Source organism: Arvicola amphibius, chromosome 9, assembly GCF_903992535.2.
Source record: "Arvicola amphibius chromosome 9, mArvAmp1.2, whole genome shotgun sequence".
In the NCBI taxonomy this organism is placed as follows: domain Eukaryota; kingdom Metazoa; phylum Chordata; class Mammalia; order Rodentia; family Cricetidae; genus Arvicola; species Arvicola amphibius.
The window spans coordinates 123,162,054-123,188,646 of record NC_052055.2 but is presented as its reverse complement, the minus strand read 5'-3'; the positions used below and the strand labels follow the sequence as shown (position 1 = coordinate 123,188,646).

General features: G+C 57.2%; 1 protein-coding gene across 1 annotated transcript; it reads right to left on the bottom strand.

The window, feature by feature from the left end:
• Positions 1-109: 109 nt before the first annotated feature.
• Col11a2 (collagen type XI alpha 2 chain) lies at positions 110-26,277 on the bottom strand. The gene is made up of 66 exons (XM_038342083.1): positions 26,196-26,277; positions 23,758-23,907; positions 23,457-23,667; positions 22,658-22,820; positions 20,799-20,990; positions 19,975-20,052; positions 19,279-19,341; positions 18,509-18,685; positions 16,143-16,202; positions 16,014-16,055; positions 15,600-15,662; positions 15,231-15,305; positions 14,638-14,724; positions 14,377-14,433; positions 14,139-14,192; positions 13,992-14,045; positions 13,854-13,907; positions 13,650-13,703; positions 13,428-13,481; positions 13,300-13,344; positions 13,143-13,196; positions 12,690-12,734; positions 12,403-12,456; positions 12,187-12,231; positions 12,047-12,100; positions 11,802-11,846; positions 11,501-11,554; positions 11,372-11,416; positions 10,897-10,950; positions 10,580-10,687; positions 9,873-9,926; positions 9,537-9,590; positions 9,388-9,432; positions 9,081-9,134; positions 8,907-8,951; positions 8,769-8,822; positions 8,622-8,675; positions 8,433-8,486; positions 7,987-8,094; positions 7,768-7,857; positions 7,558-7,611; positions 7,235-7,342; positions 7,017-7,124; positions 6,864-6,917; positions 6,725-6,778; positions 6,469-6,576; positions 6,240-6,293; positions 5,977-6,030; positions 5,723-5,776; positions 5,546-5,599; positions 5,154-5,261; positions 4,788-4,841; positions 4,548-4,601; positions 4,398-4,451; positions 4,011-4,064; positions 3,659-3,766; positions 3,505-3,558; positions 3,357-3,410; positions 3,060-3,167; positions 2,878-2,931; positions 2,657-2,692; positions 2,398-2,451; positions 2,017-2,284; positions 1,188-1,300; positions 682-888; positions 110-250 (listed from the first exon to the last, which is right to left on the bottom strand). The coding sequence occupies exons 1-66, from the start codon at positions 26,275-26,277 to the stop codon at positions 110-112; spliced, it is 5,208 nt and encodes a 1,735-aa protein (XP_038198011.1).
• Between the last annotated feature and the right edge of the window lie 316 nt (positions 26,278-26,593).

Sequence of the window (26,593 nt, the reverse complement as noted above, 5' to 3'; positions counted from 1 at the left end):
CTGGCCCAAGGTCCCCTAGATGACAAGAGGTTGTCAGGGGAGGTGGCATGAAGTTCATGCTGTGTGACTCCAGGCAGGTCTGCTTTTGGTTAACAGGGTCAGCGAGGACCTAGCCCATGAAGCAGACAGGCCCCAGAAGCACGCCTCCCCGCCTTGTGGGGGACCCCAGGTCTGAGAAGGAGGCATCCCGCACGGGCAGCTGCTCCAGCACTGGCGTGCGCACCTCCAACACTGTCCGACCTTGCTGTGTCTAGACAGAGAGACAGGGAAGGAAAGCTATGAGCATGGGGAGAAGCCAGCAATGGACTCCAACCCAGCCCCAGGCTCGCCTCTCCAGAGATCCTGACCACACCCGGATGGTTCCGGATGTATGGGCTAGGGCTTCTGTGTGTGCCCTCCATGTGCCTCTGCATCTGAAGGTCCACAAATGCATGAGCTTGTGTAACTCCATCAACACTGGTGTGTGGACACACACGAGGCCACCTAGATAGCTCACACAAGTTCGACTCCCACTCTCCCCTCACCCCTTAGCCCTTTAAGATCCCACCCTCAGGCACAACTGACACAGGGAAGCTGGACTCCTCCCTTATGTCCCTAGGCACCCCACCGAATGCTCTCCCCATCTCCTTCCTGTAGCCCAAATCGGGGACCTGCCACCCACCCAGCATCTCTGGTTCCCACCTGACAGCCGTCTCTAAACTCTTTGACATAGGGGCTGGTCTCGGGGCTCAGTTCATCCTCATTGGCCCCCTGAAGTCTCAGGGGGCCATCCTGGGATACTACAGAGCAAGGGTAGGAGACATCCTGGTGGGCAGAGACGCTGAGCAGACGCAGGAAGGTGAGCTGGACCACGCCCACTGGGGAGCCCTCAGAGTCCACATAGGAGAACTGGGGAGAAAGAAGAGTCAGGGGAGACACTGTGGACTCCAGGGAACAACCACAGATAAGGTAAGGGTCAGGGGAGACACTGTGGGCTCCAGGGAGCAGCCATAGGTGGAGTTAAGAGTCAGAGGAGACACTAGACACTGAGGAGTTCCAGGAAGCAGCCACAGACTGGGTAAGGAACAACAAACTTCAGTCCTGGGATTCCAGGAATGAAGATAAAGAAAGCATCAAAGGTCACACAAAAAGGAACGAAAGGTCAGGATGGGCAAGAGCTGGCAGACTGAGGGACAATCAGCTCGCACCTGTGTGATGTCATCCCTAGGTGTAACACAAGTCTCCCCTCCTGCTGTAAAGTTGCAGAACACCCGGAAGGCATCCCGAGCACAGCCCTGGTTGGGGTCAACCCAGTACTCTCCTGTCGGGTGAAAAACAGGGAGGTCAGGTCACAGGTCCCATGCTTCGAGATGCTCCCCTCCATCTCCATGCTCCCTTCCCTCCTTTGCCCAAGGTTCCCAGCCAGAGCTATGGCCCAGGCTCACACTCACAGCTCTGTCACATCCCCAGCCCTGCCTCAGTTTACCTATCACCCCGCAGCCCACCCCAGTCTCCGGTTGGTGCCTGCAGCTCCAGTATTGGTTCTGGGCTCCCCTGCGGGAGGAGTGTGATGGGTAGCTATCTGTGTGAATGCAGGTGTGTGTGCATACATGTGTGTGTCAACTCTCGTGGACACTACTGCCCATAGATGGAGCCACATCAGCTTCTAAGACCTCAAAGCACTTCTCACCCAGTTGGTTGTTGCAAAACTGTTACAGCTACACATCTGTGAAGGTCACACACCTGTGACTGTCGCACACCTATTACACACCTGTGACTATTACACACCTGTGACTATTACACACCTGTAACAAGTCCCTGTTAGCCCCACTCCAGCGCCGTCCCTAAGACCCCCACTCCAGCGCCATCCCTAAGACCCCCCCAACTCCAGCACCGTCCCTAAGATCCCCACTCCAGCGCCGTCCCTAAGACCCCTCCATTCCAGCACCATCCCTAAGACCCTCACTCCAGTGCGGTTCCTAAGACCCCCCACTCCAGCAGCCACTCCGCTGTCCCCAGCCTGAGGCCGGTGCTGACCATCAGGAAGCTCGGGGTGACACAGCTTCAGGTCCTGGCAAGTGCGAGCAGGGCTGTCCTGGGTCCCTGTGGGCTTCCTCATCTGCTCGATCTCCTCCCGCAGAGAGTCCAGTGAGCCAAAGATCTCCTCCAGCCCTGCAGGGGTGCCCGGAGCACCACCAGTGGGCTCAGCCTCATCATCCTGCATCAGTTGGCTCCCATCCACAGAGCGGCGGGTCTTCTTGGGCATCTGGATGGGCAGTGGCTGGATCACCTCACCCGGGGGCCCCTGGATGGGGACAGAGGTGCAGTGAGGTCGCAGTGAATGTATAGCGGGACCCGTGCGTCAGGCTGCCCTGCCAGAGCTGCGGGTACTGGGCACTGCCTGCTCTCCCCACTCACCGGGTGTCCTGGGGGGCCCTGCACGCCCTTCTCTCCCTTAGGTCCGGCTGGGCCCTAACAAAGGAATTAATGAGGTCAAGGAGGGGTCAAGAGGTGAAGCATAGGCTCAAGGTTACAAAAGGGTCAAACCGGTCTCTTATCAGAAATGAGGGGTTCCCCGCTGCGAAGGGTGGGGGGGGGGGATGTGCGCGTTTGCCCTGCAGAGACAGGGTTAAGCCCAGCTCAGGGAGGGCAAAGTCAAAGCTAAGAGGTCACTCACTGTGGCTCCTTTGGCTCCTTTGGGGCCAGCGGGTCCCTGTAAATAAACAGAAGGGGTCAGCACAGGAAAGAACACAGGGTGGCCAGACAAAGTCACAAGTCCAGGGACCCTGGGTTTCCACACGAGGGACATGGAAACATCAAAAGAGAGAACCGCAGGGCTCTGAGAGCCATACTGGGACATCCGCAGTGGGGTTAGGAGGAGAGGTGGACAACACTTACGGGCAGGCCAGGAGGCCCTCCAGGACCAATAGGGCCAGATGCTCCCGGGATGCCCTAGAACAACAGCAAGGGGAGAGGCTGGGTCTCTCAATCCCTCCACTCCACAGCCCAGTTCCCACCCCCACCTTCGGCATGAATTCCACCCTACCCCCCAGACCTCTCGGAGCCATTCCTGTACCCACCGTCTCTCCCTTCTGTCCGGGGGCGCCCTGAGGGCCAGGAAGGCCCCGGTCACCCTTCTCTCCTTGCTCTCCTGTCGGCCCGATCAGTCCGATGAGACCTGGGTGACCCTGGATAAGGGGGAAGGTGGTCACAGGGATCCTTAAAGACCTTACACAGAGGGAGAAGGGCAGGAAGATGGACACGGGATCTGGGGAAAGCTTCAGCGGACATGAGGAAGAACCCTGAGGACTGGGTACTGGAGGCCTGAAGCAGAGCGGTGGACACTGGCCATTCATGAGCCTGGATCTGTCACTCACCTTCTCCCCCTTGGCTCCAGCATCACCCCGGAGGCCAGGAAGCCCTGGAGGTCCCTGTAGGGAGACAAGAAGTCACTCTCCCCATAGCCTTCAACTTCTTCCCTGGCTCTGGCCACTCCCGAGCCACCCATATATCCCAGTTACTTACCACAGGACCTGGGGGCCCAGCCTGACCAGTGGCTCCAGGGCGGCCTTGCTGACCCTAAAGGTTAGAGAGAACAGGGCAGGGTCAGGAGGGCTATCCCCACATTACACACCGCCCACGGCCTTCACCCTCCCAACTCCTTCACACTGCAACCTACCACTGAGCCTGGGAGCCCCCGTAGACCATCAGGGCCAGGCTTTCCTGCCGGGCCTGCAGGACCCACGGAGCCTGTCTTTCCTGGGGCCCCGACAGCACCAGGGTCCCCCTGAAACACACAGAAAGGACTTGTTCTCAAGGCAGAGGGGAATAGAGGGGGCAAAGGGGGCAGAAAGGGGCAGAGGGGGGCAGAAGGAGGTCTGAGGCAGGAAGGGTGACGCCTCAGGTTCCCTGGCAGAGGAACGGGGTGGGGGGGCCCAGCAGGGAAGGGGGCATAGGGAAGGCATCTGGAGACAGAACTTGGAGGAAGAAGGAAGGGTAAGTCCCAGCACCCAGGGTGGCTGCTCCCTCACCTTGGCTCCCTTCTCTCCCTGTCGTCCCTCTGGACCAGGAGTGCCAGCAGGGCCCTGAGGAGGAGAGCAGGAAGGAAATGACAGTCCATAACCAGACTCAACTCGGCCCCTCCCACTGCATGCACACACGCATGCACGCGCACACACGCAAAATCCTACTTACATATGCACACACACATACACTCTTAAAAAGGACCACGCACAAATACTGAAGACAGGAGCAACCACACCCACTGCTAAAACACGCAAGGCACCAAGCACACCAAAGATGGCCAGCTGCATGTACCACAGACAACCAGCTAACAGCCTCTCCCTGTCCATCACCTGCCTTTGCCTCACCTCCATCCACCCTATCCAAGGACAGGCAGCGGAATCAATATCACTTACCCGCTTCCCAAGGGGTCCAGGGGGCCCATTCTCCCCAGTGGGACCAGGGGATCCCTACGGAAGAAGGATATGAGGAGCGTGAGTAGGATCCAGTCAGGAGACCTCACAGCCCAAAGGGTCAGTGAGAAGAGAGGGGCACCGGTCACTCACAGGCTGTCCTGGCTCGCCGTCCTCTCCCCGGTCACCCTTAGCACCATCCTGGCCCTGAAGGGGTGAAAAGAGTCAGAGGAGGGTCCCCAACCTGACCGGCACCTCAGTCCAGACTCACTCCTGCCATTTGCTCTCACCCTCCCACACCCCGAGACCCAGGCCCACCTGCTACAGAGAGGCCAACCATAAAGCCCCACCATCTTGGCCTTTTCCCCTCCCTCCTCCCTCAACAAGACTCACCCGTGGGCCAGCTTCTCCAGGAGGCCCAGGGTCCCCAGGAAAGCCAACGGGACCCTAATCCAAAGGAAGAACAAGGTTAACATCACAGCTCCCTAAGGCCATCCAGAGCCAACACAGAGCCCCGCGGACACCTGTCACCCTTGGCGGAGGGTCTCCTGTGCCCCTCCCCTGTGCCCCATCACTTTAGCCTCTCCTCAATGCTCCCAAACCATGGGAGATCTCTCCTGCAGGAGCACCCACCCCCACAGCCTCCCTCCCAGGTACCAGCCCACCCTTAGGCTCCCTGCATTCCTAGGTGCCGACCCCCCACACACTGATATCCTGGGGTCTCCATTCCCAGACCTTCCTTTCACTCCCCAAACTCACAGGGTTCCCCTTGGGGCCATCATCGCCTGTAGGGCCTTTAGGCCCTGGTGGTCCAGCCTCTCCCGCCTGCCCAGCCTCTCCTTTTTCACCACGCTCACCACGTGGACCCTGCAGAGCGAGTGGAGGAAACGGATGGTCTCAAGGGAGTCTTGAAAGTCAGGGAAATAGTCTACTCTTAAGAGAGCCTCAGCCTCCCCTTGTGACAACCGGACAGTCACGGTGAGGCCTATGGGGAGTGTCCTGGCCCTTCCTCCCTTCAAGAAAATGGTGGCTGGGTTCCCTCAGGCCCAGAGATCAAGCAGGTGGAGGTCCCAGGTCGAGAGAGAGAGAAAGGCGAGAGTCCAGTGAAAGGCAAAAGGTATGGGGGACAAGACCTCAGAACCGTCACTCACCTTGACACCCGGCTCGCCCTGGACGCCCGGAGACCCAGACTCTCCCGGCTCCCCCTACAAAGAGAGGAGCATCAAAGTCCCCCACAAATCCTGACAACCTTACATTTGTCAGAAATAAGCAGAAATCTAACCCCATTCCCCCTGCCAAGACTGGTCCATTCACCCCTCTTCAGCTACCTTCTCTCCAGGGGGACCCAGGTTCCCAATGCCTCCAGGGGGACCTTGTGGGCCCTGGAAGAGGAAGAGAAGCCATTATGAGGGGAGACAGAGGTCTGGCTGAGCACAGCAGGGAGGTGGCGGCAGCATCCCAGGGCCCTGATGCTTCTCTTGTACCTGAGACGGGACTAGGGTTTATGGTGTAGGGAAAAGGAGACAAAGGATTCAACTACATGGGTCCGAAGGGACAGGGGACAAGGGACGAGATGACTCACATCAGCACCATTGGGTCCAGCGGGGCCGCGAGGTCCTGGAGGGCCAGGTGGTCCCTGGGTGGGTGGGGTATGAATAGATCAGGATGGGGAAGGAAGGGAGAGAAGGAACTCTATGGCTGAGCAGGATGGTAGGGCTATGTGAGCAGAGGTCCAGGCGGGGCAGATAGCGGGGCTACATGCAAGCCATGAGGTCAGCAGTGGAGTGTCAGGCTAGGGACAGGCTGGGTGGCAGGTGGATTCGGGTCAGCGAGGGTCACACTCACCATAGGCCCCACGTCTCCTGTTTCTCCCTTCTCTCCAGAAGGTCCTGGCAGGCCCTGTGCACAGACCCAGGTGACCAGCCCATCCAACACCCAACCCTTGTCACTGAGCCCCTAACAGGCCCCAGTCCTCTGTCCCCACCTCCCCTGTCTTCATCAGCCGGTGACTGGCAGGGTGCTCACAGACCCTTCCAGAGCCTACCTCTCAGGCCCTGTTCCCATCCCCGCTCACCTGGAGGCCAATGGGTCCCGGGGGCCCATTGAATCCTCTTGTTCCTTCATCGCCTTTGGCTCCAAAGTGTCCCTGGGGTCCCCGAGCTCCAGGCTCCCCATCAGCTCCCTGGGACAAGGACAGAATGATAGGTCATGGGTCATGTGTCCGCCATCCATAAACTCACACAGACCTGAGCATCAGGCACAAGGATGAAGGGGAAACTGAGGCAGGCTAGAGTCTGCTGGGGCCCCCGTGGAGACCCAGAGGCACTCACCGCAGCTCCGGGCTGTCCCACAGGACCGATGGGACCAGGAGGTCCAGGTGGGCCCTAGGGAAGAAAGGAAGTCAGAGATGCCAGGATAGGTCATATCATGGGTGGGATGAGGTCAAAAGTCAAGGCCATGGATGCTTACGTGTTCGCCTTTATTCCCTTTGGTTCCCTTCTGTCCTGGGTCTCCCACCTCACCCTGCAGGAGGTAAGGAGATACAAGAGAAAGGAGATATGCAAATTAGATAGAGGTCAGAGGTCAGCAGTCTCATGTGGAGAGAAGACTGTAGGGTCTCACCTTGTCTCCATCCTCTCCAGCTACACCTGGGGGTCCTGCTGGACCAGGAAGCCCCACAGGACCCTGCACCCCATCACGGCCAGTGGGACCAATAGGGCCCTTCTCACCCTGCAAGGAACAAGGGAAGGATGCAGCCTCACCCTCAAGCACCTCAACAAAACACCTGGGTACCCATCACTCCTCAGTTCACAGCTCACAGCCTCCTGCCCCATGCTCACCGGGACGCCTTTCTCTCCGGCTGCTCCAGGGGGACCTTGTGGGCCTGGACGCCCTGGGGGACCAATGGGGCCCCCTGATCCTGCTGCACCTCGCTCCCCTGGGGAGCCCTGAGACAGAGATGAAGTCAGACGCTCCAGCAGGGAGACCCCAAGACCCCCGACCACGGATCTCAGAAAAACAGTAAGTCAGATGCATCTTGGCTGACCCCAAACCTCCTCTGCCCAGCCCATGGCTCCTGCCACATCCTGCCCAGCATCCTCCTCCACCCATCTGTCCCCTTTCCTGGTTCCTGCCCACAGCCTCCCAGGGGCCCCAGACTCACTGCAGGGCCAGGAGGGCCAGCTGGACCTTCATTTCCCTTCAAGCCAGGTCCGCCCTATGAACCAAATTTAGGGCAACAGGTGAGATGGGAAGGGGAGGCCTCACAGGCAGGGGACCCCAAAAAGCTGTGCTGGAAAGTGTAGGCTTAGTGAGATGAAAGCAGGGAGGACGAGAGTGAAGTACAAGCTGCTGGCTTTGGGGGTACACTCACAGCAGTGCCTGGGAGGCCTCGCTCTCCTGGGAAGCCTCTCAGACCAGCCGGACCATCCTTTCCTGGAGCCCCAGGGGGACCAGGATCACCCTGAGACAAAAAGAGGCATGATCAACCATAATTTAAACAGAGGTCTCTGAGCCCTCAGATCCACACTGGCCCACTTCTTGCAGCCTTCCACCCCCCCCACACCTCCCTGTTGGCCACCCCCTCACTGACCTTGGTGCCTTCCTTTCCAGCTGTTCCAGGCAGTCCTTGCTCTCCAGGAGGTCCTGGGGGGCCAGGGTGACCTCTCTCCCCCATGGGACCGCTTTCCCCAGCTGCTCCCTGGGGAAGGCACAGTCTAAACTTAGCTCTGTGACCCTGAGACCCCACTCTGTACCCTGGAAAGTGCCAGTCTAGAACCCCTTCCTTAGTTTTCCCCAAAAGCCTTTGGGACACTGATGCTCTCCTGGCTGCTGGGGCTTAGCATCCCCAGTGTGGTGTGACCATGCCACCTTGTGTCACAGCTGGGAAAGTTCTCCAAAAGAGACCCACCCAGGAAGGAGCAGAAATTCAGGGCCTCAGCCCAGGGTCCCTGCCCAGGCAGTCAGCAGGGCTGTGTGACTGGGGGAAGGGGTCCCCAACTCCAGGTCTGGGGTGCATCCTTTCCTGGGGGAACCTACCTGAGGTCCCACCACTCCAGGGGGTCCTGGGGGGCCGGTCTTTCCTTGGAATCCCTGAGAGGAAAGAGATATCGTGAAGTCAGAACAGAGATGGACAAGGGTGGCCGGCCATGGGGCAGGAAGTACCCGGCTCCTGGGGCAGCTGGGGCAGCAGGACCCTTCCCACCCTGTACCCCTGGAATCACTCACCACTTCTCCCCTCTGGCCTGGGTGGCCCGGCAGCCCATCCTTCCCTGCTGGGCCCTGGAAAGAGTTTGGGGTCAGGTGAACTCTTGATGGGAAAGAGGAATGGAGGAGAAGGAAGGGAGGTGGGTCACAAGTCAGCTGTCAACTTACCGGAGGGCCTTTGGGGCCAGGAAATCCATTGGGGCCTTGGGGACCAGGAAGACCCTAGAGACAGGGACGGGGTGAGTGAAGGAAGCACAGGCTCTGGACAAATGAACATGGGAGATGGAACATTCGAGGTACACTCACCCTCTCTCCGGGTGGCCCGTGGGGACCATCACCACCTGATGTTCCCTGTGGGGTGAACAGGCAGGGAGTGAGGTGGACGTTTATCCGTCATTGCCCAAGGGAAGACAGTGGCAGGGTGGGAACGCTCAAGGTCCAGCTTCAGGGGATGGACACAGCTGTACTGAGTCCACTCACCTTAGCACCAGACTTCCCAGTGGCACCTCGAGGTCCCCGCTGACCCCTCGGGCCCTAGGGGGACAGAAGGGGGAACTGTAGAAACATCCTTGAGTCTTGAAGAGCCTACCTTGTCACTGAGGGTGACTGAAAGCATGTGATCTTCTCGCTGCTACTGGATTCTACAGCCACGCTCAGCTGAGGCAGTGCTGGGGTTCGAACCCACAGCTTTATGTGTACATGCGGTTGCTACCCATTGAGCTACCTGCCCAGCCCACCTCTTGGATCTGGAGCCATTTGGTAATGGGTGTCTGCCCACAGCACTCACCGTGGGGCCCCGTTCTCCCCGAGGTCCTAATTTTCCAGACAGGCCCTGGTGGGAATAAAGCCAAGGAAACATTAGCCAAGGCAAGAGTCCCACAGCAGCCTCCCCAACCCCCCAGCTCCTCCCTCTGCACCTCCCTGCCCACCGCTTACCCGAGCTCCCTTCTCTCCACTGGCTCCAGGAAAACCAGGAAATCCCAGGGACCCCTGGTGAGGATGGAGAAGGAAGAAGATGAGAGGAGGGGGCTTGGGAAGGGCCAAAGAGGGTGAAGAAAGGCTATGGTGGCAACCATGGTGCCAACTGGGCCCTCCCAGCAAGTAGGTGGCCTTGGAAAGACCCCTGCTGATCTATGGGCCTCTATTTGTCATCTGTAAAATGGGAGTCAGCTAACTCCACTCTAGGGAACCCCACACTCTGCTAGTCTATGCCTCCTGGGGTCAGAAGTCAAGGAGAGGACAATGAGGAGGACAGAAAGGGCATCACATCACCTTGGGACCCTGGCGTCCGGGGTAGCCAGGCAGACCAGGAACGCCTAGCTTGCCCTGTGGAAGGACAGAACGCAATTAGGAAGGACAGGAGCCACAGGCACCTAGCAGCAACATTGGCTGCAGAAGTCCCACGGGCCCTGACTTCTGTAGTATCCCAAGCCCATCTTGGTCCTGAAGGAGTCCTGCAGAGTCCTGTGGTCCAGCCATTGCCACCCATCCCAGTGCCCACTGCTGTGCTGCCCAGCCTCCCCCCTCCCTGGGGGGGGCACCAGCCCAGCTCCCCCCTCCCTGGGGGGCACCAGCCCAGCTCCTCCCTCCTAATGCTCCTCACACCACCCCAACTAGAGGGCTGCAGGGCTGGGGTAGGAAACAAGGACCCTGCAGCTCACAGCCCGGCTCCGCCCTTCACTGCTGGGCTCACAACCATCCTAACGCCTCTGCTTATGCCAACAGCTTCATCTGTGAAGCAGGCTTGTCGTGGGGCTACCTGCAGGACTGGCAGGACAAGACCACAGACCTCCCCTCCCCCTTGACTCCCCTCTCACCCCAGCTCCTACGCCCTGTGCCTGGCACACCAAGGATTCTCCCTTGACTTCCATGCCTCTCCCTCAAGCCACTGGGACCAACAGTGATCGAGTCAGCTGGCACCCCATATCCAGCCTGGCCCCGTGGCCGAACCACTACCCCCATCTCCTTCATCCCATCACCTTCTCGCCCATGAGCCCAATGGGGCCAGGGTCTCCAGTAGGCCCAGTGCGTCCTTTCGGCCCCTCAGGGCCATCTTCTCCCCTGGAACCAGGGACTCCAACCTCACCCTGAGAGGAGAGTGGGGAGGTGAGTGTTGGGGACAGGGAGAGACCAGAGGGGCCAGTGTGGCTGACAATATGGTGGCCATCTCACTGGGACACAGCTCTAAAGGGGACACAGCAGTGGAGAGGAAAGTCTCCATTTCAAGGAAGCACAGGGCAGCTCCAAATGGAAGCACAGCAGGATGGGGTGGGGAACTGGGTGGGCAGGAACTCACCCTGTCTCCTTTCACACCGATGTCACCTTTGAACCCAGGAAAGCCATCCTCGCCCTGGGAAAGGCAGAGGGTAAAGGATGGGGGAGCTGGGCGTGGGCTCAGGGAACACAGGCAAAAAGGGGTGGATTTTAGATATGGGAGGGCAGATGGGCACTGAGGGAGAGGAGGGCAGGTGGGCGCTGAGGAAGAGCAGGGCAGGTGGGTACTGGGGGAGAGCAGGGCAGGTGGGCACTGGGAGAGGGGAGGGCAGGTGGGCACTGGGAGAGGGGAGGGCAGGTGGGCACTGGGAGAGGGGAGGGCAGGTGGGCACTGGGAGAGGGGAGGGCAGGTGGGCACTGGGAGAGAGCAGGGCAGGTGGGCGCTGGGGGAGAGCAGGGCAGGTGGGCGCTGGGGGAGAGGAGGGCAGGTGGGCGCTGGGGGAGGGGAGGGCAGGAGAAGGTGCACAGGTACTTAGAAGCAAATGCACAAGGTTTACCTTTTCACCCTTGTGGCCCTTCAGGCCCCGAATTCCATCCACACCCTAGAATTAGAAGGAGGGCAGAGATCAAGTGATCAGCTAAATTAAAGTACTGAGCCCCCAACCCATTCCCTGGTATTCAATTACCTTGACACCTCGGGGGCCTGGGTATCCTAAAGGACCCTGTGGTCCAGAGGGACCCTGGAGAAAGAAAGAGAAGGATTTATGAAGTCCCTCAGGATGTCACTGTGAGGGACTCAGGGGGTGGGAGGACACAGCAACTATACTGTGATTGGGGGGACACTAGATTCAGGGGAGGGGGTCATGGGACTTAGACATAGAACATCATCAGAGCCAAGTGAAGCACGACAGGAATCCCAAGGACTGTGACCCCCTCCCCCGATCTGAAGACACCTCAGAGGGTAAAGGGAAGTGTGGAGGGTCTCACCTGGTTCCCTTTGGTTCCAGGAGGACCTTCCTTCCCTGGGTGACCCTGCGAGAAGGAGTTACAGAGAATGTCACTGCTGAGCCCTGTCACCTTCCCAGGAGTCCCCAGATTGCCCTGTGCGCTGACAAAGCCAATACCACAGGCAACCCATGAGTGACCTTACAGTAAGGGCACACACTGGAAAGGTAGCTGCTGAGGGGCTTTCCAGGGACACCCTCGGAAGAGCAGAGACGAGGGGCACTCACCGGGAGTCCATCCGATCCCGGCATGCCAGGGAGCCCTGGTTTCCCACGAGGACCCTGCAGGAGGAATTGGGATTTCAGGAGAGAGGGAAGCGCGCCTCGCTCATTGCTAGAACGCGATGCCCTGGGAATCAGTCACCCACCTTCTCTCCATGAGGACCGATGGCACCCTGAGGTCCGGGGAGGCCCTGCATGTGGAGAAAGAGAAGTCACATGAGCCACGGGGCTGCGTCATTCTCTATATCCCCATTAAATGCCAGAGCAAGAAGGGCCCAGTGACCTGCCCCCACCCAGAGTGTGCCCCATGGTGAGGCCGAGACGGCAGTCACTACAGTTGGGAAGAGAGCAGGACCACTCACCTGGGTCCCAGGAGTGCCCTGTTGTCCAGGAGGCCCTGGCTCTCCTTGAGGTCCCTAGAAACAAGCAGTCAGAGAAGGCTAGTCCAAGGCCAGGCTGGGGTCAGGCAGGGGTCAGGCGGGGGTCAGGCGGGGGTCAGAAGACAGTGAGAGAACAGAAAGGATAGAAATCTCAAGGGCAGCCAAGAGGACAGGATCAGGAAACAGGAAGGGGTTCAAAATGGCAGCCCACAAGACTGGGTAAAGGACTGGCAGGGATGAGGGGCGGGGTCTCTATGCCCATCACTCACCAAGCTCCCTTTGGGGCCATGGGGACCATCCATGCCTCGAATGCCCTGAAACACAAGATGGGGTAAGCAGGATGGAAGCTGGGGCCAGGCCGGAAACACTGTGGTTTCTGAGAAACATGGCCTGGTCATCCCAGAGAGTGGACAGCAAACGCCCCATCAGACCGCACACTCGTCCCCAAGCCAGGCTGGCGTAGCCTGACCTGCAGGACGTGGGCCTGTGGCTGTGAGGGCTTCTGTTTGTTTTTCTTGAGGATTTTTGTTGTTTGGGGCTACAGCCAGAGCCCTAGTGCACTGTACCATATGGTCCACCAAGTGCTGCTTGTGGGGAAGCGGGAGCAGAAATAAGGGGGGTCCGGAAGTGGAAAAGCTCATGGGTAGGGGAGGAAGGGAGGAAGGAAGTAGTTAGGAGAGGTCAGGGGTAAGGTCGGGGCTAGAAGTCAGGCTGTCACTTACCGGAGGCCCAGGAATGCCAGGTGGACCTTTAGGGCCAAGAAGTCCTCTGGGTCCCTGTATAACAGTTGATGGGGACAGCATGAGGGGGTGATAGGAAATGTGTCCCTTTTGTTCCCATCACTTCCTGTGCTCCCGCAGAGCACCCCAGGACACTCACCGACTCTCCAGGCAGCCCTCGGGGCCCAATATCTCCATCGTCACCCTGGAGAAGGAGGGCGTATTGAACGGATCAGTCTTGCCTTCCAGACTTTTGAGTCCAGTTCCCGCCCTGACCATGGCACTTACCCGCTCTCCATCCTCGCCAGGAGGCCCAGGAAGGCCCTGAGCGCCCGTATCACCCTGGAGAAGAAGGGAACAGTGAAGAGAGGCCTCAGATTCCTCACACAGGCAGACACTGGTCTCTTCACTGAACTGCTGAGCCCCAGGCCTCTCTGACTCACTCTGAGGTCCCTACCTCCCCTCTAGAGATCAGTCCCCATCACTGCAGCACGCCCATATCACACCCACCCTGTGTCCCTTCTCGCCGGGCAGTCCTGGAAGTCCATCAAAGCCTCGGTCACCCTAGGAGGAAGAGGGAGAAGCAAAGTGAGGTCCAGTCATCTCCCAACCCCCCCCCTTACTACTCTGTCCCGAGTGAGGGGCTATAACCCACAAGCTGATGAGCCCTGGGGCAGGCAGGCGGCTACAGGTGTCAGAGGAGGGCAAGGTTACCTTCACACCGGGTTCTCCAGGCATCCCGCGGGCTCCATCGGCACCGGCTCGGCCCTGGGGGCAAAAATCATGTGTGAGAACAAGTTGAGATATGGTCCCCTATTCCCCAAGCTCCATTTCCATCCCTAGAGAACTCACCCTTCGCCCAGCCTTGCCAGGAGGGCCTGTGAGGCCCTGTGGTCCTCTGGGACCCTAGTGAGGGAGAGACAGGGATGGTTAATGGGAGGACATTAGGGCATAGGCCAGGGAGACAATGAGCTACAAATCACATGTGGGCATTGTCACCTGAGGACCCAGGTCTCCAGATTCTCCTTTCAAGCCAGGGCTCCCAGGCTGACCCTGTGTGAGGAAAAAATGGCCATACTGAAGGATACACCCAACAGTGATCTCAAAGGGTCCTCTGACCCAGCCACATCGCCCCCACCAAAGAAGCAAAACAACTTTTGACCTGGTTCTTTGACAGAACTGTCTCTAACTACACATACAAATAAAGAAACGCTACTTTAACTCCCAACTCACTCACCAAGGGTCCAGGGCGGCCTGTGTATCCCATGGGGCCAGGCGGCCCACGGAGTGCCAGCTAGAGGAGCCAGAGAGACAGCAGAGGTGAGAGGGGGTACCCCCACATCTGTCCTTCCTCTAGCCGATCCTCACCCTTAGCTCGGCTCCATCTCTCCTAAGCAAGCCCAGACTGTCCCACCACCTTTTCACACCGGCCCCGCACAGGTGCCTTCCCTTTCCGCCACAGACCTCCCTCCACGGGACCCCCGCTGTCCCTGCTCACCCGTGCCTGCTGCAGAATGGCCTGGGCCTGGGCCTCCTGAGCGGCCACCACGGGGCCCTTGTCACCCCCACTGCTGCCAAACCGGAACTGAGGGGAGACAGAAGACACACGTTCCCCTCAGGAAATCCAAGCACTCTCCAAGCCAGAGGCAATGCCCTCCGATGTCTCAGCTGTGCCCCGCTCCAGCTAGGCACGCAGAGGAATCTAAGGTCCCTCCCACCCTCCTTCCATTGTGGTCATGACAATACTCTCTTCTGCTACTTCACCTCCTAACATATGACATGTCTCTGCTCTCTTTTAGATCATCCATGTTTGGTTCTTCAAGACCCATGTTTGGTCTAAAGAGGCTGAATCTTCCCACCCCCAAAGATCAATGGCTTCCGTTGATGCTATGAACTCCAGGTCTTTCTACCGTCATGGTCCATGACTGAAAACTCTGGCAAGCCCTGTCATGCCCCGTCATGCCCCATCACACCCCGTCATGCCCCATCATGCCCCGTCATGCCCAGCTTCTCCTCCACAGCCTTCTTAGTTAGTTCTTAGTAATACAAGCGCCACCCCCAACCTGTTTCGAAGCCCAGAAGATAACTCACTGGAAGCATCAGAGATGTACCAGGAGGACCAGGGGCTCCATCTGACCCGGGGAGCCCTGCCCGGCCAGGGGGGCCCTAGGTGGGAAAGAATGAGAAGGGAGACAGGAGCAGGTCAGAGGTGTGACATCGTCTTGAAATCCTTCCCTACAGGACTGGCATAGACATCTCTAGATTCCTCCTGAATGCTCTACCCTGTGAAGAAAACTACAGGGAGGCACCAGCTTACTGTCCTCTCCCACGTGTGTGCGCCCACTCTAGGCTATGGGGAGCACAGTCTGGTCTTCAGCTGATAAAGGATACCAGATGCAGCACTCACGGGGTATGAGCGGTTCCTCTGTAGCTCTCCCCACACCCAGAACAGTCACTTACCCTCTCGCCAGGGTCTCCAACTGGCCCTGGGTTCCCCTGGATGCCAGGGGGTCCAGTCAATCCCTGAGGGACAAGAAGGAAAGTCAGATGTGGACATCAGACACAAGAGGGGCACGTGGCCGAGACAGAAGAGGGGCACGTGGCCGAGGGGTGCACATCAGACAGATGAGCAGCATGGACTGGGGGGATACATATCAGACAGATGAGGAGAATGAGCTGAGGGGGTGTACATCAGACACAAGAGGGGCACGGACTGGGAGGTGGTCTCTACAGCAGAGAATCTGCTGTGGGAATCTGGAGCCTGGTTTGGAAACACTCTTCAGAGTGGAGACCTGAACATACTTAGGCAAGCCACAGAAGTATCTGCAGGAAATGTCTCTAATGAAAGAAAGGCAGCTTCTATAATATACTCACTGCAGGGCCTTCTGGGCCAGGGGGTCCCTCTACAAACATACCCTGTGGAGTCAGACATCCAAAGTTAGAGGCCACAGGGCCAGCACTCACCCCATTACCTCCCCCAGTTCCGCACCCAGTATGACTCACAGGCTCCAGCACCGCAGGCTCTCCCTTCTCTCCCTTTAGGCCCCGGGGTCCATGGGCAACCTGAGGGAGACATACATGTAACCCGCAGTGGGGCCCGTGAATAGCCAGGACACGACATCTGCCCTATCCCAACTCCAGCCTCCCTTGTAGGACCTCCTGGACACCACCTCCAAGCTCCAAGCCAGTTCCCCAGCCCACCAAAGCAAGCACATGCTGTGTCTCCGAGAGCCTCTTCCCCTCCAGGGATTCTAAACCCCAGTATTCTCCTTCTGGGGGACCCCACCTTGTCACCAAAGGTGACCCTGGGAATCCTTAGAACCTGAAAAGGTGCCTGACCCCACCTCCCGAGTAAGTAGGTAGGTTTATTTCTGGCAGAATCAGATGAGAATCTGATTTTAAAAGCTACGGGTTTTCCTCCAGAAAATGAAAAGCATGTGTCCTAAGGTATAGAAGTTTATCTACAGCTTTCATGTTGTTTGTTTCAAGACACTCTTAAGAGAACTCAGAGTACTGCAGGCTGCCCTCAAACTCAGTCCCCCTGCCTCAGCCTCCCTCATGTTGGGATTATAGGCATCACCACCAATCCCATATCTAGCTGTAATTGCAAGGGGTTCACAAGTCAGAAATGTCCCGGAGGGGCTGGGCAGATGGCTCAACAGTTAAGAGCACGTGTTGCTCTTGCAGAGGATCTGGGTTTGGTCTCCAGCACCCATTTGGTGGCTGACAACACCTATGACTCCAGTTTGGAGAGTCTGATGCCCCATCTGACCTCCGCAGGCACCAGGCACACCTGTACACAGATACATAAGCACATGTGTGTGTGTGTGTGTGTGTGTGTGTGCACGCGCGCATGTCTGTGTGTGTGCATGTGTGTGTACGTGTCTGTGTGTGTGCGCGAGCGTGTCTATGTGTGTGCATGTGTGCATGTGTGTGCACAGGCAAACATACACATAAAGGAGATTTAGAAAGCTGTTGCCACCGGTATTCCACATTCTGGCCTTTCAGTTGGATTAGGGAAAATACAGCTCTTAGGTTAGCTCCCTAAACCTCGGAAGCAACCCTCCTAGTCCCCTAGTTCCCTCCCCACCCCCACTCACACTCCAAGTCTACCAGTTCCTCCCTCCCACTCTTCTACCCCAATTCCCACTCCAAGCTCTAGGCCAAAGCAAAGATAGTGGCAGAGAGGACAAAGGTTATTTACTATGACTCCTGATTCTCCCAATAAAGACCTTCCGAACTCCCCCCCTCCACTCCCATCTTGGCCAATTAGGAGTGATCGGTTCCCAAATCCCAGCTCAACCCCAAATACTCAGAAAGCGGCATACAGCAAAAGCAGCAAGGGTGGCAGAATCAGGTAAGCGGGTACAGAGTTCAGCAGCAGCAGCAGCAAGGGGACAGCCATGATGCCAAGCGTGCAAAGGACAAGGTGGAGCCAAGGGGAAGCAGTCCAACAGAGAGGGACCTTTGAAGACCTGGGACACCACCAAGGAGATAGAACAAAGGGACACACACTTGGAAGCAAGGCCGACGCCAGAGCCAAGAAAAATTAAACACAGCCAAGATGGCTGGAAAATACACTGAACAAACAGGAAGTGGTTAGAGAGACAGGAAGCCTCCGAGAAAAAAGAATCCAGGAAATGGACCTTCAAAAACAACATGGCTACCATGACCAAGAGAGAAAAGAAAATCACAAACAGAAAGCGACTCTTGCCAAGAGAATTAAGAGGGTAAAAGGCAAGAAAAACACACCAACACCAGGGAAGAACACACAGGAAACAGCCACAATACATATATAGGTCCACAATGAATTAGTCTAATAATTTTGATAATATGAGGTATCCAGGAAGTAGTTTATTGTCAAAGAAAATTGCCACAAGACAGCATGAAAAATCAGAACACAAACAAACAATCCCTTCTACCCCAGCTTCACACAGAGGAACATCAAGGCAGTAGACAGGGAAAGAGACCAGAAGTGGCCCCGAAGGTTAGAAAATGTCATAGGGGACCTGGAGCATCAACATGGACGAGAAGTTGATTTGAGCAGGAGGAGAGGGATGAGACAGGCAGAAACTGGACACAAGGCAGCTGCTTACTAAAAAAAGCTTTCTAACACTATCTCAATCTAGACAAGACGTGGCCGAAGGAGAAAGGAAGTGGCCATGCAATTGCAAGAGGACCTACAGGGAGGCACAGGGTAAGACGTTTGGCAAGAAAAAGCAGGAAGTGATCTTCTCCAGCGGCACAGACATCTCGTGTGAAGACAGTGACAGGCCAACAGTAGCACACAGCCAACCAGGATCAGACAGGAAGCCATCCATGGAGCGCCCCCGATGGCCAAGGATGGGCTAGGACCAGATTTCACTTACGGCTCCAGAGTGGGCTGTCTCCGCAGAGAGGGCAGGGCCAAGCTCGGTCTCCTCGTGATAGTCCCCATAGCCATAGGTGTAATCGTAGAGCCCTGCCGGGGAGTCTGTGCCACCCTCCCCATACTCCTCTGCCTGGAAACTGTCAGCTGTTGGGGGGACCTGGAGATCTGTCTGCTCCTTCCCAAGGACGGGGCGGGGCAAGAAGGGGTAAGAAGGGATAGATGGAGGCTTTAGGCCTGAGAGGAGGCTCTTGTCCTCAAAGAACCCGAGGGTCATTGGGACTGGAGTTTTCTCCCCCACAGTGAGCAAGGGGAGGGACCAGGCAGAGAGGGACGGTTATTGACCACAAATGGATATCTGGAAATGGACGTGATTGGGGAAATAGCGGAGAACAAGAAGGGTGGCCGGAGGGCTGGACACAGGACAGTCCATAAATATAATGACAAATGAGGACTGTAAGACCACAGACAGAAAGACAGACAGAAGAAAAAAGCGAGAATGTTGGACAGAAAATGGACCCAGGAATGGCACCATGACACAGGAAGGGGGTTCACCTAACACCGACATAGAGAGTCTACTTTAGAGTCAAAAACATGAGGAGAAGGCTGTGACACCAGAAGAAATAGCCACACAGTGAAGCAGGTGGCAGATCTGGAGTGACCGAGAAGTCTAAGTGGGTACATGAAGAGCCCTCCGGCCAGGAAAAAGTTCTCATTTTGGATGTTGGGGGGGGGGGGGGTCCAGCTGGGTGATGCTGGGGACAAAGTTACCTCTTCAAGAAATGGCAAGGGGCTGGACTCCAGGACTCCTTCCTCTTCACCTGGGGTGGGGTACTAGCCCCAAGGAGAGGAGGGGAGGAGGGGAGAAGGGGTGAGGGGAGAGGTTAGCAGGAAAGAAAGCAAAGCTGCAACCTGCCCCCACCACAGGCAGGCTCTGGGGTGGGGGATGGGGGATGGGGGAAATCTCAGATCTTGCAGCCCCTTTGAGAAAGACAATTTAAAGAGAGTCCATCTCCAATGTCTGTAAGTTGGGGGCAGAGATCTGGATGCCCGTTCTACCTGCCGATAACCGCTGCCTCTGGTCCTGGGGAGGGCCCGGGCAGTGGGGGAAGTTGCCCGCGGAGCTGGGCGTCGGGAGGGGGGAGGCTGGCCGAGGGCTTTGCCAGAGCCTCCAGCTGGAGAGGGCCTCTTGGCTGGTGAGGGGGGCGCCTGCCTGGCTGCTGACCTCTTGGCAGGAGGGCTAGGCTTTCGGGGAGGGGTCCGACGCCCCCTAGGGGAAGAGGGAGCCCTGCGGTTGGAGCTCTGAGGACGCTGCAGTGGAGAGATGGGGGGCGGGCAGTGAGCAAGTGAACCTCCATAATCTAGTGTCTCTCCCAGAAGCTGGGGCTGATGGGGACTTAACGTAAGAGATGCTGGTAGGAGGTGCTGGGAGAAAGGGGAGAGATGAAGGGGGGCCCTTGAGTTTACCTGGTAATCAGGGGCCGTCCCCGTAGTCATCACATCGTAATAGGGGGGCTCGTAGTCATAGTAGAGAGACTCAGTGGGCTAGGAGCGGGGAGGGGGATAGGCAGGGCAGAGATTCCAGAGGGGTGGTAAGGAGATGGTGTGGAGTTGGAGGGTGAGAGGTGAGGGTGACAGAGAGTGGGAAGGAGAGAGCAGGAGAGGGGAGAAGGAGGAAATGGGTTTCCCATGTGGACAGAAGCAGACACAATTAAGAGATTGACCCTCCAGTCTTCAGGTCACTGTGCCCAGAACACAGCTGTCACCCCAACCCAGTCATCCCCCCCAACCTAGACATGCATCTCTCTTCCCATCACGCCCCAAGGCACTCTGCTCCCGTCTCCACGCATCCACAGACACCCCTCCCCCCCGAGATTCCCTTTCTACCTAGTCCCTCCCTATCACCACCACCCCCTCTTGGTATCACATCTTAGCTTCATTTCCCTGTCCCACCTCCTCAGGGCTCACCTGTCCCCTCATGTCCCCCAATCTCTTAATTCAAGAAAGGGATGGGAAACCCAAGGCAGACGGGAAGAAGAAGCCACACAAGCAGGGCACATAGCTCCCGCTGGGGATTCCTCATAATGACTCTTTTTATTTTTAAATGAAAATAAAAAGGTTGATGACCGAGGACTGGAAGGAGGGCATGATGGGAATAGAGAGATACTGCTGGGAGCTAGGGAGAGGATGGAGGAGCAGCGTGGAACACTGCAAGGGGGTGCTGCCCTGGAGAACCCCAGTGTCTTCCCCGCAACACAAGGCTGCAGCTTCTGTTTGCCCGACTCCCTTACCTGTCGCTGGGGCTCCTGGCTCTGTGGCTTATGAAGTCCTGATGGCTGCTTTTTTGGCGATCTCTGGGCTCTGTGAGGCTTCGGGATCTGAGGGGCATCCTTCTGTTCCCGCTCACATTCCAGATCCTTCTGTCCACAAGACTGATAGGCAGCTTGGACACCTGGGACGATGAGGAGCTCCTGAACATCACCCTGCAAAGATATGAGGAGGGAGAAGTGATGGAGAGAGAAACAGGGACTCGGAGAGGCCGAAGGGACGGTCCAGGACGAAGCGGCTGGGTTCAGGCGAGGAAACAGATGAACAGGTAAGGCCGGCGTGCATGCATCCGGAGGGAGGTCAGCGGGTTGGATGGCTAGGGAGATGAGTGGGTGGTGACACATGAAGAGGGGTCGTCTCTGGGTGACTGGGAGACTGGACAGGTGACGAATGACCAAATAAACAGCCATAAGCTGTGTCCACACAATGGGCTCTGACTTAGCTATAGCATGGAGGAAAGTCACGAACGATAGGATCAGTCAGGAGGACAAGGACTGCCATCCCTTATTTCATATCTCAACAAGACAATAATCAGCCAAAGTCACTCAGAACGACCGGTCAGGATGTCCATGTATGTGTAGGTAGACGGAGTGAACTCAGGCCTTCCAACTACAGATTCAGCACAGGCCAGCTCCTTCCTGCACCCCATGGTCACACATAGGTCTTTCCACAGGGCTTCTGGAGACAGGGACGGCCTTGGGGACCTTGACCTTCCACCATCAGACCTCTAGACACAAGGGACTTATTTCCTTCTGAATCTCAGTGGCAATGACTTGAGTCTCACACGGTGCTTACACACTGGCTCATCTCAAAGCAAAACAAAGACCCTCCTGGGATAGCAGAGACCTTGTACTATCGTGCTGTGTTCAGAAAAAGTGGGTGTGGGGGGGCGGGTCAATGAGTGGATGGATAGATGGAGTGGAAGAGCAGACGGGTCAACAGGGGTTTGAGCGCAACAAGAATGACGGTGGATAGATGGGTGGATGGCCTCACGGGCAAGTGAGTGAGGGCAGGTGAAGGGTACACACTGCGGTCTAACTGTGTGGATGGGGCTAATGCGTGGGTACCTGAGCGGCGGATGGCGTGTGGGCGGCGAGATGAGTGGGTGCAGTACAGCGGAGCAGAGGCTGGGTTTGTAGCAGCTATGCGGCTAGTGAACCAAGGCATGCATCCATGTATGTGCAGGTGGACGGAGTGAGCAGGTGAGTGGAGCAGAGAACAGATGTGGGACAGGTTAAAGGGGATGGGTAGATGAACGGTGTGGGGGTTGAGGAGGGAGTAGCTGTGCAGGGCAAGAGAGGTGAGCGGCTCAATATGAGCCTAGCTGCATGAGCGGAGAGGGGCCTGGGTAGACGGTCAGGTGAGTAAGTGGACCAAGAGGTAAGGCGTGCACGCGTCTGGAGACAGGTCACTAGTGTCAGGTCAGTGCCATCAGCGGGCCGGGTGGACGCAGGAAGAGACAGGTCAGTGGTGTCAAGGGGCCGGGTGGACACAGGAAGAGACAGGTCAGTGGTGTCAATGGGCTGGGTGGACTCACGGGTGGACACAGGAAGAGGGGCTGTCTATGGGTGACTGGGCAGGTGAATTAACAGGCAAATCGGGTGAAAGAATAGATCACTGGTGGACAGGTGACGAGTGACAAGTGGTGACAATCAGCTGTATTTACATAAGCACGCCTCTCACTGAAGACCAGAAACAGCAATAGAAAATCCTGGGAAGGAAACTGAAGGCTTAAGCCTAGGAAGACAGAGGGCTGGAGCCAGAAGAGTGACCACGCGATAAGGGGCCAGAATCGCCCTCCTCAGACAGCTGCTGTGCTTACCTCAAAGACTTCGTCATCTAGGATATGGGCACCGAAGATCACCACCCCACGGGTGTCCAGCACCGGATTCGCACTTCGGGGAAGGGGTCGGGTGACCCGCTTCTTACAGTCCACAATGAGGGTGACAGACTGACCCTTCACAGCCACAGCCACATGGTGCCACCTAACCGTGGGGTAAGAAGTCCATGTGACTGACGGGTGGCGGAACAGACAGCAGTGATGACAGGATTAAGAATTACAACAATAGCACTGGGGAGATGGCGCAAGGGTTAAGAGCAGTGGCTGCTCTTCCAGAGGGTCTGGGTTCAATTCCCAGCATGCATATGGTGGCTCACAACCACCTGCAGCTCTAGTCCCCAAGGATCGGACATCATCTGGCATCTGCGGGTACCAGGCATGCGCGTGATGCGTAGATGTAAGTGTGGGCAAAACACATATATAAATTAAATAAATTTTTTAAAAAGAATTCCAAGCAAGGGTTACCATGTATCCAGTGTTTACAGCATGGGCACCCTGCAATCATTTTCTAGTTGGGGTGTCATATTTGATGATATTTGTCTGTTAGAAACTAAGGCTCAAAATGCTAAATACGTTTCCAGAGAGCCAGCAGGTACCTTTTTATTCCCCATTCCCCAACCCAGACTCTGAGACCCAAACCCTGATCAGGAAGTGACAAATTCGAGCAGCGGGCTAGTGTGCTCAAAGGGCCAGCAGAGGCCGTCAGTTTAGAAACTGGGGCTTCTGAGTGACTTTCTGTGACAGTCTGGGTCAGGCAGGCCAAAGGGACAAACTGACTTACTTGCCATCGGCTAGGTTGAGGCCTCGGAAGACAGGCTGAGAGGGGGCTTGTGGCCGCCCCGTCTGGTCCTCATACAGAAAGCGCACGGGGCGACCGAGCTCAAGGCCCAGCTGCTGGACTCCCTGGGCACTGTATAGAGTCAAGAGGGGGGCCTGAAGGCCAGGGCGGGTCCGGACAACAGTCAGCAGGGAGAAGTCTTTGGGAAAGCCTCCTGGTACCCCAGAGAAAGAGACACAGATGCAGTGAGAGGTGCGGAGATCCCAAACCTCACCTCCCCACCTCCCCATATCACTGCCCAAACCTGGGAAGAGCTGGCGGGTGGGTGCACTGAGCTGGGCAGGTCGTGACACACGGTAGGCCGCATCAGTCGGACAGACCCCTTTCGATTTCCGGACGCCATCAGGAAGGGAGGGGAACCTCAGGGCACGCAGTACATCCACAGAGGGTGCACCTGGGAGAGTCGGGGTTCGAGTCAGGGGACAGGACAGGTCCCAGGGAGCATCTAAAGAGGGGACACCCAGATCTCCAACTCACGATCCTTTACATTACCCTGAAAGAACCATATGGATGGGAAGCAAAGTGGCCCAGAGGGGAAGTGCAGCTAGCTGTAGCTGGCATGCAACTTAGGCCTTCACATCGCCCCCCACATCTGTGTCTCAGACCCAGGCCGCTGTCTAAGCTGTAAATCTTTGCTAAGATTCTCCCTGTCATTCCCTCCCTCCCTCCCTGCCCTCCTCCTGCGTGTGCACCTGTGAGACCCTCCCTCTCCTCCCTCCTCTGTTCTCTCCGTCTCCCCCACACCCTGTCCATCCCTTGCTCTCCCTCCCTTTCTGTATCTCCCAGTTTCTGGCTTCCTGGCATCTGCTTGGTCTCTAGCACAAACAACATCTGGGCAATCGATCATCCTGGGCACAGGGAGGTGGAGAGGCGGCTGTGTATGAGAGGTCTTCCAGCTGCTTAAGACTGGGTTGAGGTGGGGGCGGGGGCAGCTCTGACTGGGCTAAGGAAGGAGATAGAAGGACCAGGACCAGGTGGTCCAGATGTCTATGCCCCCAGGTTTGGAGAGGGGGAAGGGGAAACTGAAGCTGCCACGCAGGGCAGGAGCAGGTCCAGGGCCCCAAGCCACACATCTGTAGATGCCATCAGAGTTCTTGCCCAAATCCCAGGCCAGCTCCTCACACCTGGAACCTCAGTCCTGCCCTGCCACCCCTACCATCTGAATCTAAAGATTCAAGTCATAGGCCATCAGCCAGGACTCCTTAAATTTCAGCTTCCTGGGCCCAAACTCCCTGTAAAGCGAAGGCTGGCCCCCCAAAGCACAGCATCTGCCCCACAGTGGAGCACTCCCACAGAGGGTGCTCGCAAAGGCTGGTGGAAGTGGGGGCGGGCAGAGGCCAGGGCAGTCAGGAGAGCAGAGCTGGGTGGGGTGGACGAGGTGGAGCCGGCAGGAGAGAAAAGGCCTTTTGAGTCCAGGAGCTGAGGAAACCGCGACCTTCCCCCGCCCCTGAGGAGCCTGGCCCCCAAGTGTGGCGGCTCTGCAAACATTGACACACAAGGGCAGCTTTGAGAGACCAAGGTGAGGGAGACAGAGAGACAGAGACTCACAGAGACCCCTGGCCAAGGAGACCTAGGAGGTCCCCACCCTCCACCAAAGCCCAGTGGAGGACAGTTCCACACCATGCTCACTGCCCACAGGCTGCACCCCCCAAGCCACATACTAAGCCCACTGTCTGAGACACACTGGCACCCCATCAATCGCCCTGAGCCCCCAAATGCCCTGTCCTTTACTCTAGGGAATTCTTAGTCACCCATCTCCCTGGACTCCCTCCTCCACCCGCTCAGCTCCCAAACAAGGGACAGTGATCTTGGTCAGTCCCCTGCCTCTGCAAACACCTTGTACTTCATTTTATGTTACTTCTTTGGTCTAGCCTATATCCTTTACACTGCCATTCTGCCTAGTTTCTCTCCAAAGAAGAGAAAACATGAATAATGGAGATATATACAAAATCAGTCCTGTCCCCGTTCTGGGAGAGAGGAGCTGGTTCCATCCTGCTCAGACCCAGCACTCCCAGACTCTATTCTGATATCAAATCCTCTTTTCTAGGAGCCTTTCCCTTCTGGATGAAAAAGGGGGGGAAAGATTGGGCCTGTGGACACCAGGGTCCCAGAGGAGTCCGGCTGGCCAGGGGGGAGGGGAGGGGCAGGAATGCAAAGAGCTGGCTCTGGCCTCAGACACCTGATCCTGGCCTGTCCAGCGGCCGTCCTGTTGGCAGCCAGCCCTGGTGTTCCCTAGAGCCAGCCGCGTGGCAGCATCCAGGGCACAGGGAGGGGTTGGGGGACCCAAAGAGAACGGGACAGTGGAGGTAGCCTTCTTCCCTGGCTCTGACCCTGCTTCCTTTACCCATCAGCCTGGGCATTCACTGCCCCGACATCAGCAAAGCCTGGACAAGACTGGCTTTGGCCATCCTCGGATCTTTCTAAGGACCCAAACCACGAACCCAGCCTGCTCAGGCTCTGGTCTATGGTCCCCAGCCGCTGCTGTCACCTGCTTTTCACCAGTTATTTCAAGGAGGGTGACAGTCCCATACTGGCTACAAGGAACTCAAATGCTCATCCTTCATCCTAAACCCCAAATCCCTTTCTTAAGACGCAGAAGCTCCTACTCCAGGCATCTGTGGTCCCTTCCAGGTAGCTGCTCTGACCTCCAGCTGACTGACACCCAGACAAGGCTTCTCTTACCTGCCCATCCCGGGGCAGCACTCAGCCCCAGCACCAGAGGTAGAAGCAGAAGGAGGCGGGGGCAGCCGCTGCCCCGCTCCATGGCTCAGAATGCTGGGTCCCAGACCCAGACAGCCCTGGTGTGGACAGTAGACAGAGTGTGCTGAGCCTTAGAACCAGGACCCAGGGATGTCAGCAGCTTTCAGTGGTCAACTCCATGCAGCAAGGTGCTGTTGAGGGGACGTCTGCTTGCTTGTCACTGCTGCTTGCTCCTCCGCGGTGGCTGCTACTGTGTGCCCCTGGCCACCCTGGCAGCTCAGGGACCCCAGCTCGCCCCCGCCCCTAGGTCCGGCCCCCGCCTCTAGGCGCCCGCCCACAGCCACCAAAGGGAAACCCCACCCCCGATCTCCACCTGGGCA

Bases quoted from the DNA above. Each gene is read 5' to 3' on its own strand.
- Col11a2 (XM_038342083.1), bottom strand. From the start codon at position 26,277: ATGGAGCGGGGCAGCGGCTGCCCCCGCCTCCTTCTGCTTCTACCTCTG. The intron at 19,342-19,974 runs GTAAACTCAAGG...CCTTGGGGCTAG, and splicing joins GGACGGCCCCTGATTACCAG to TACCCCACCCCAGGTGAAGA. The intron at 7,858-7,986 runs GTCAGTGAGGGG...TTTTTGTCTCAG, and splicing joins CTGGAAAGGAAGGCACCAAG to GGTGATCCTGGTCCCCCTGG.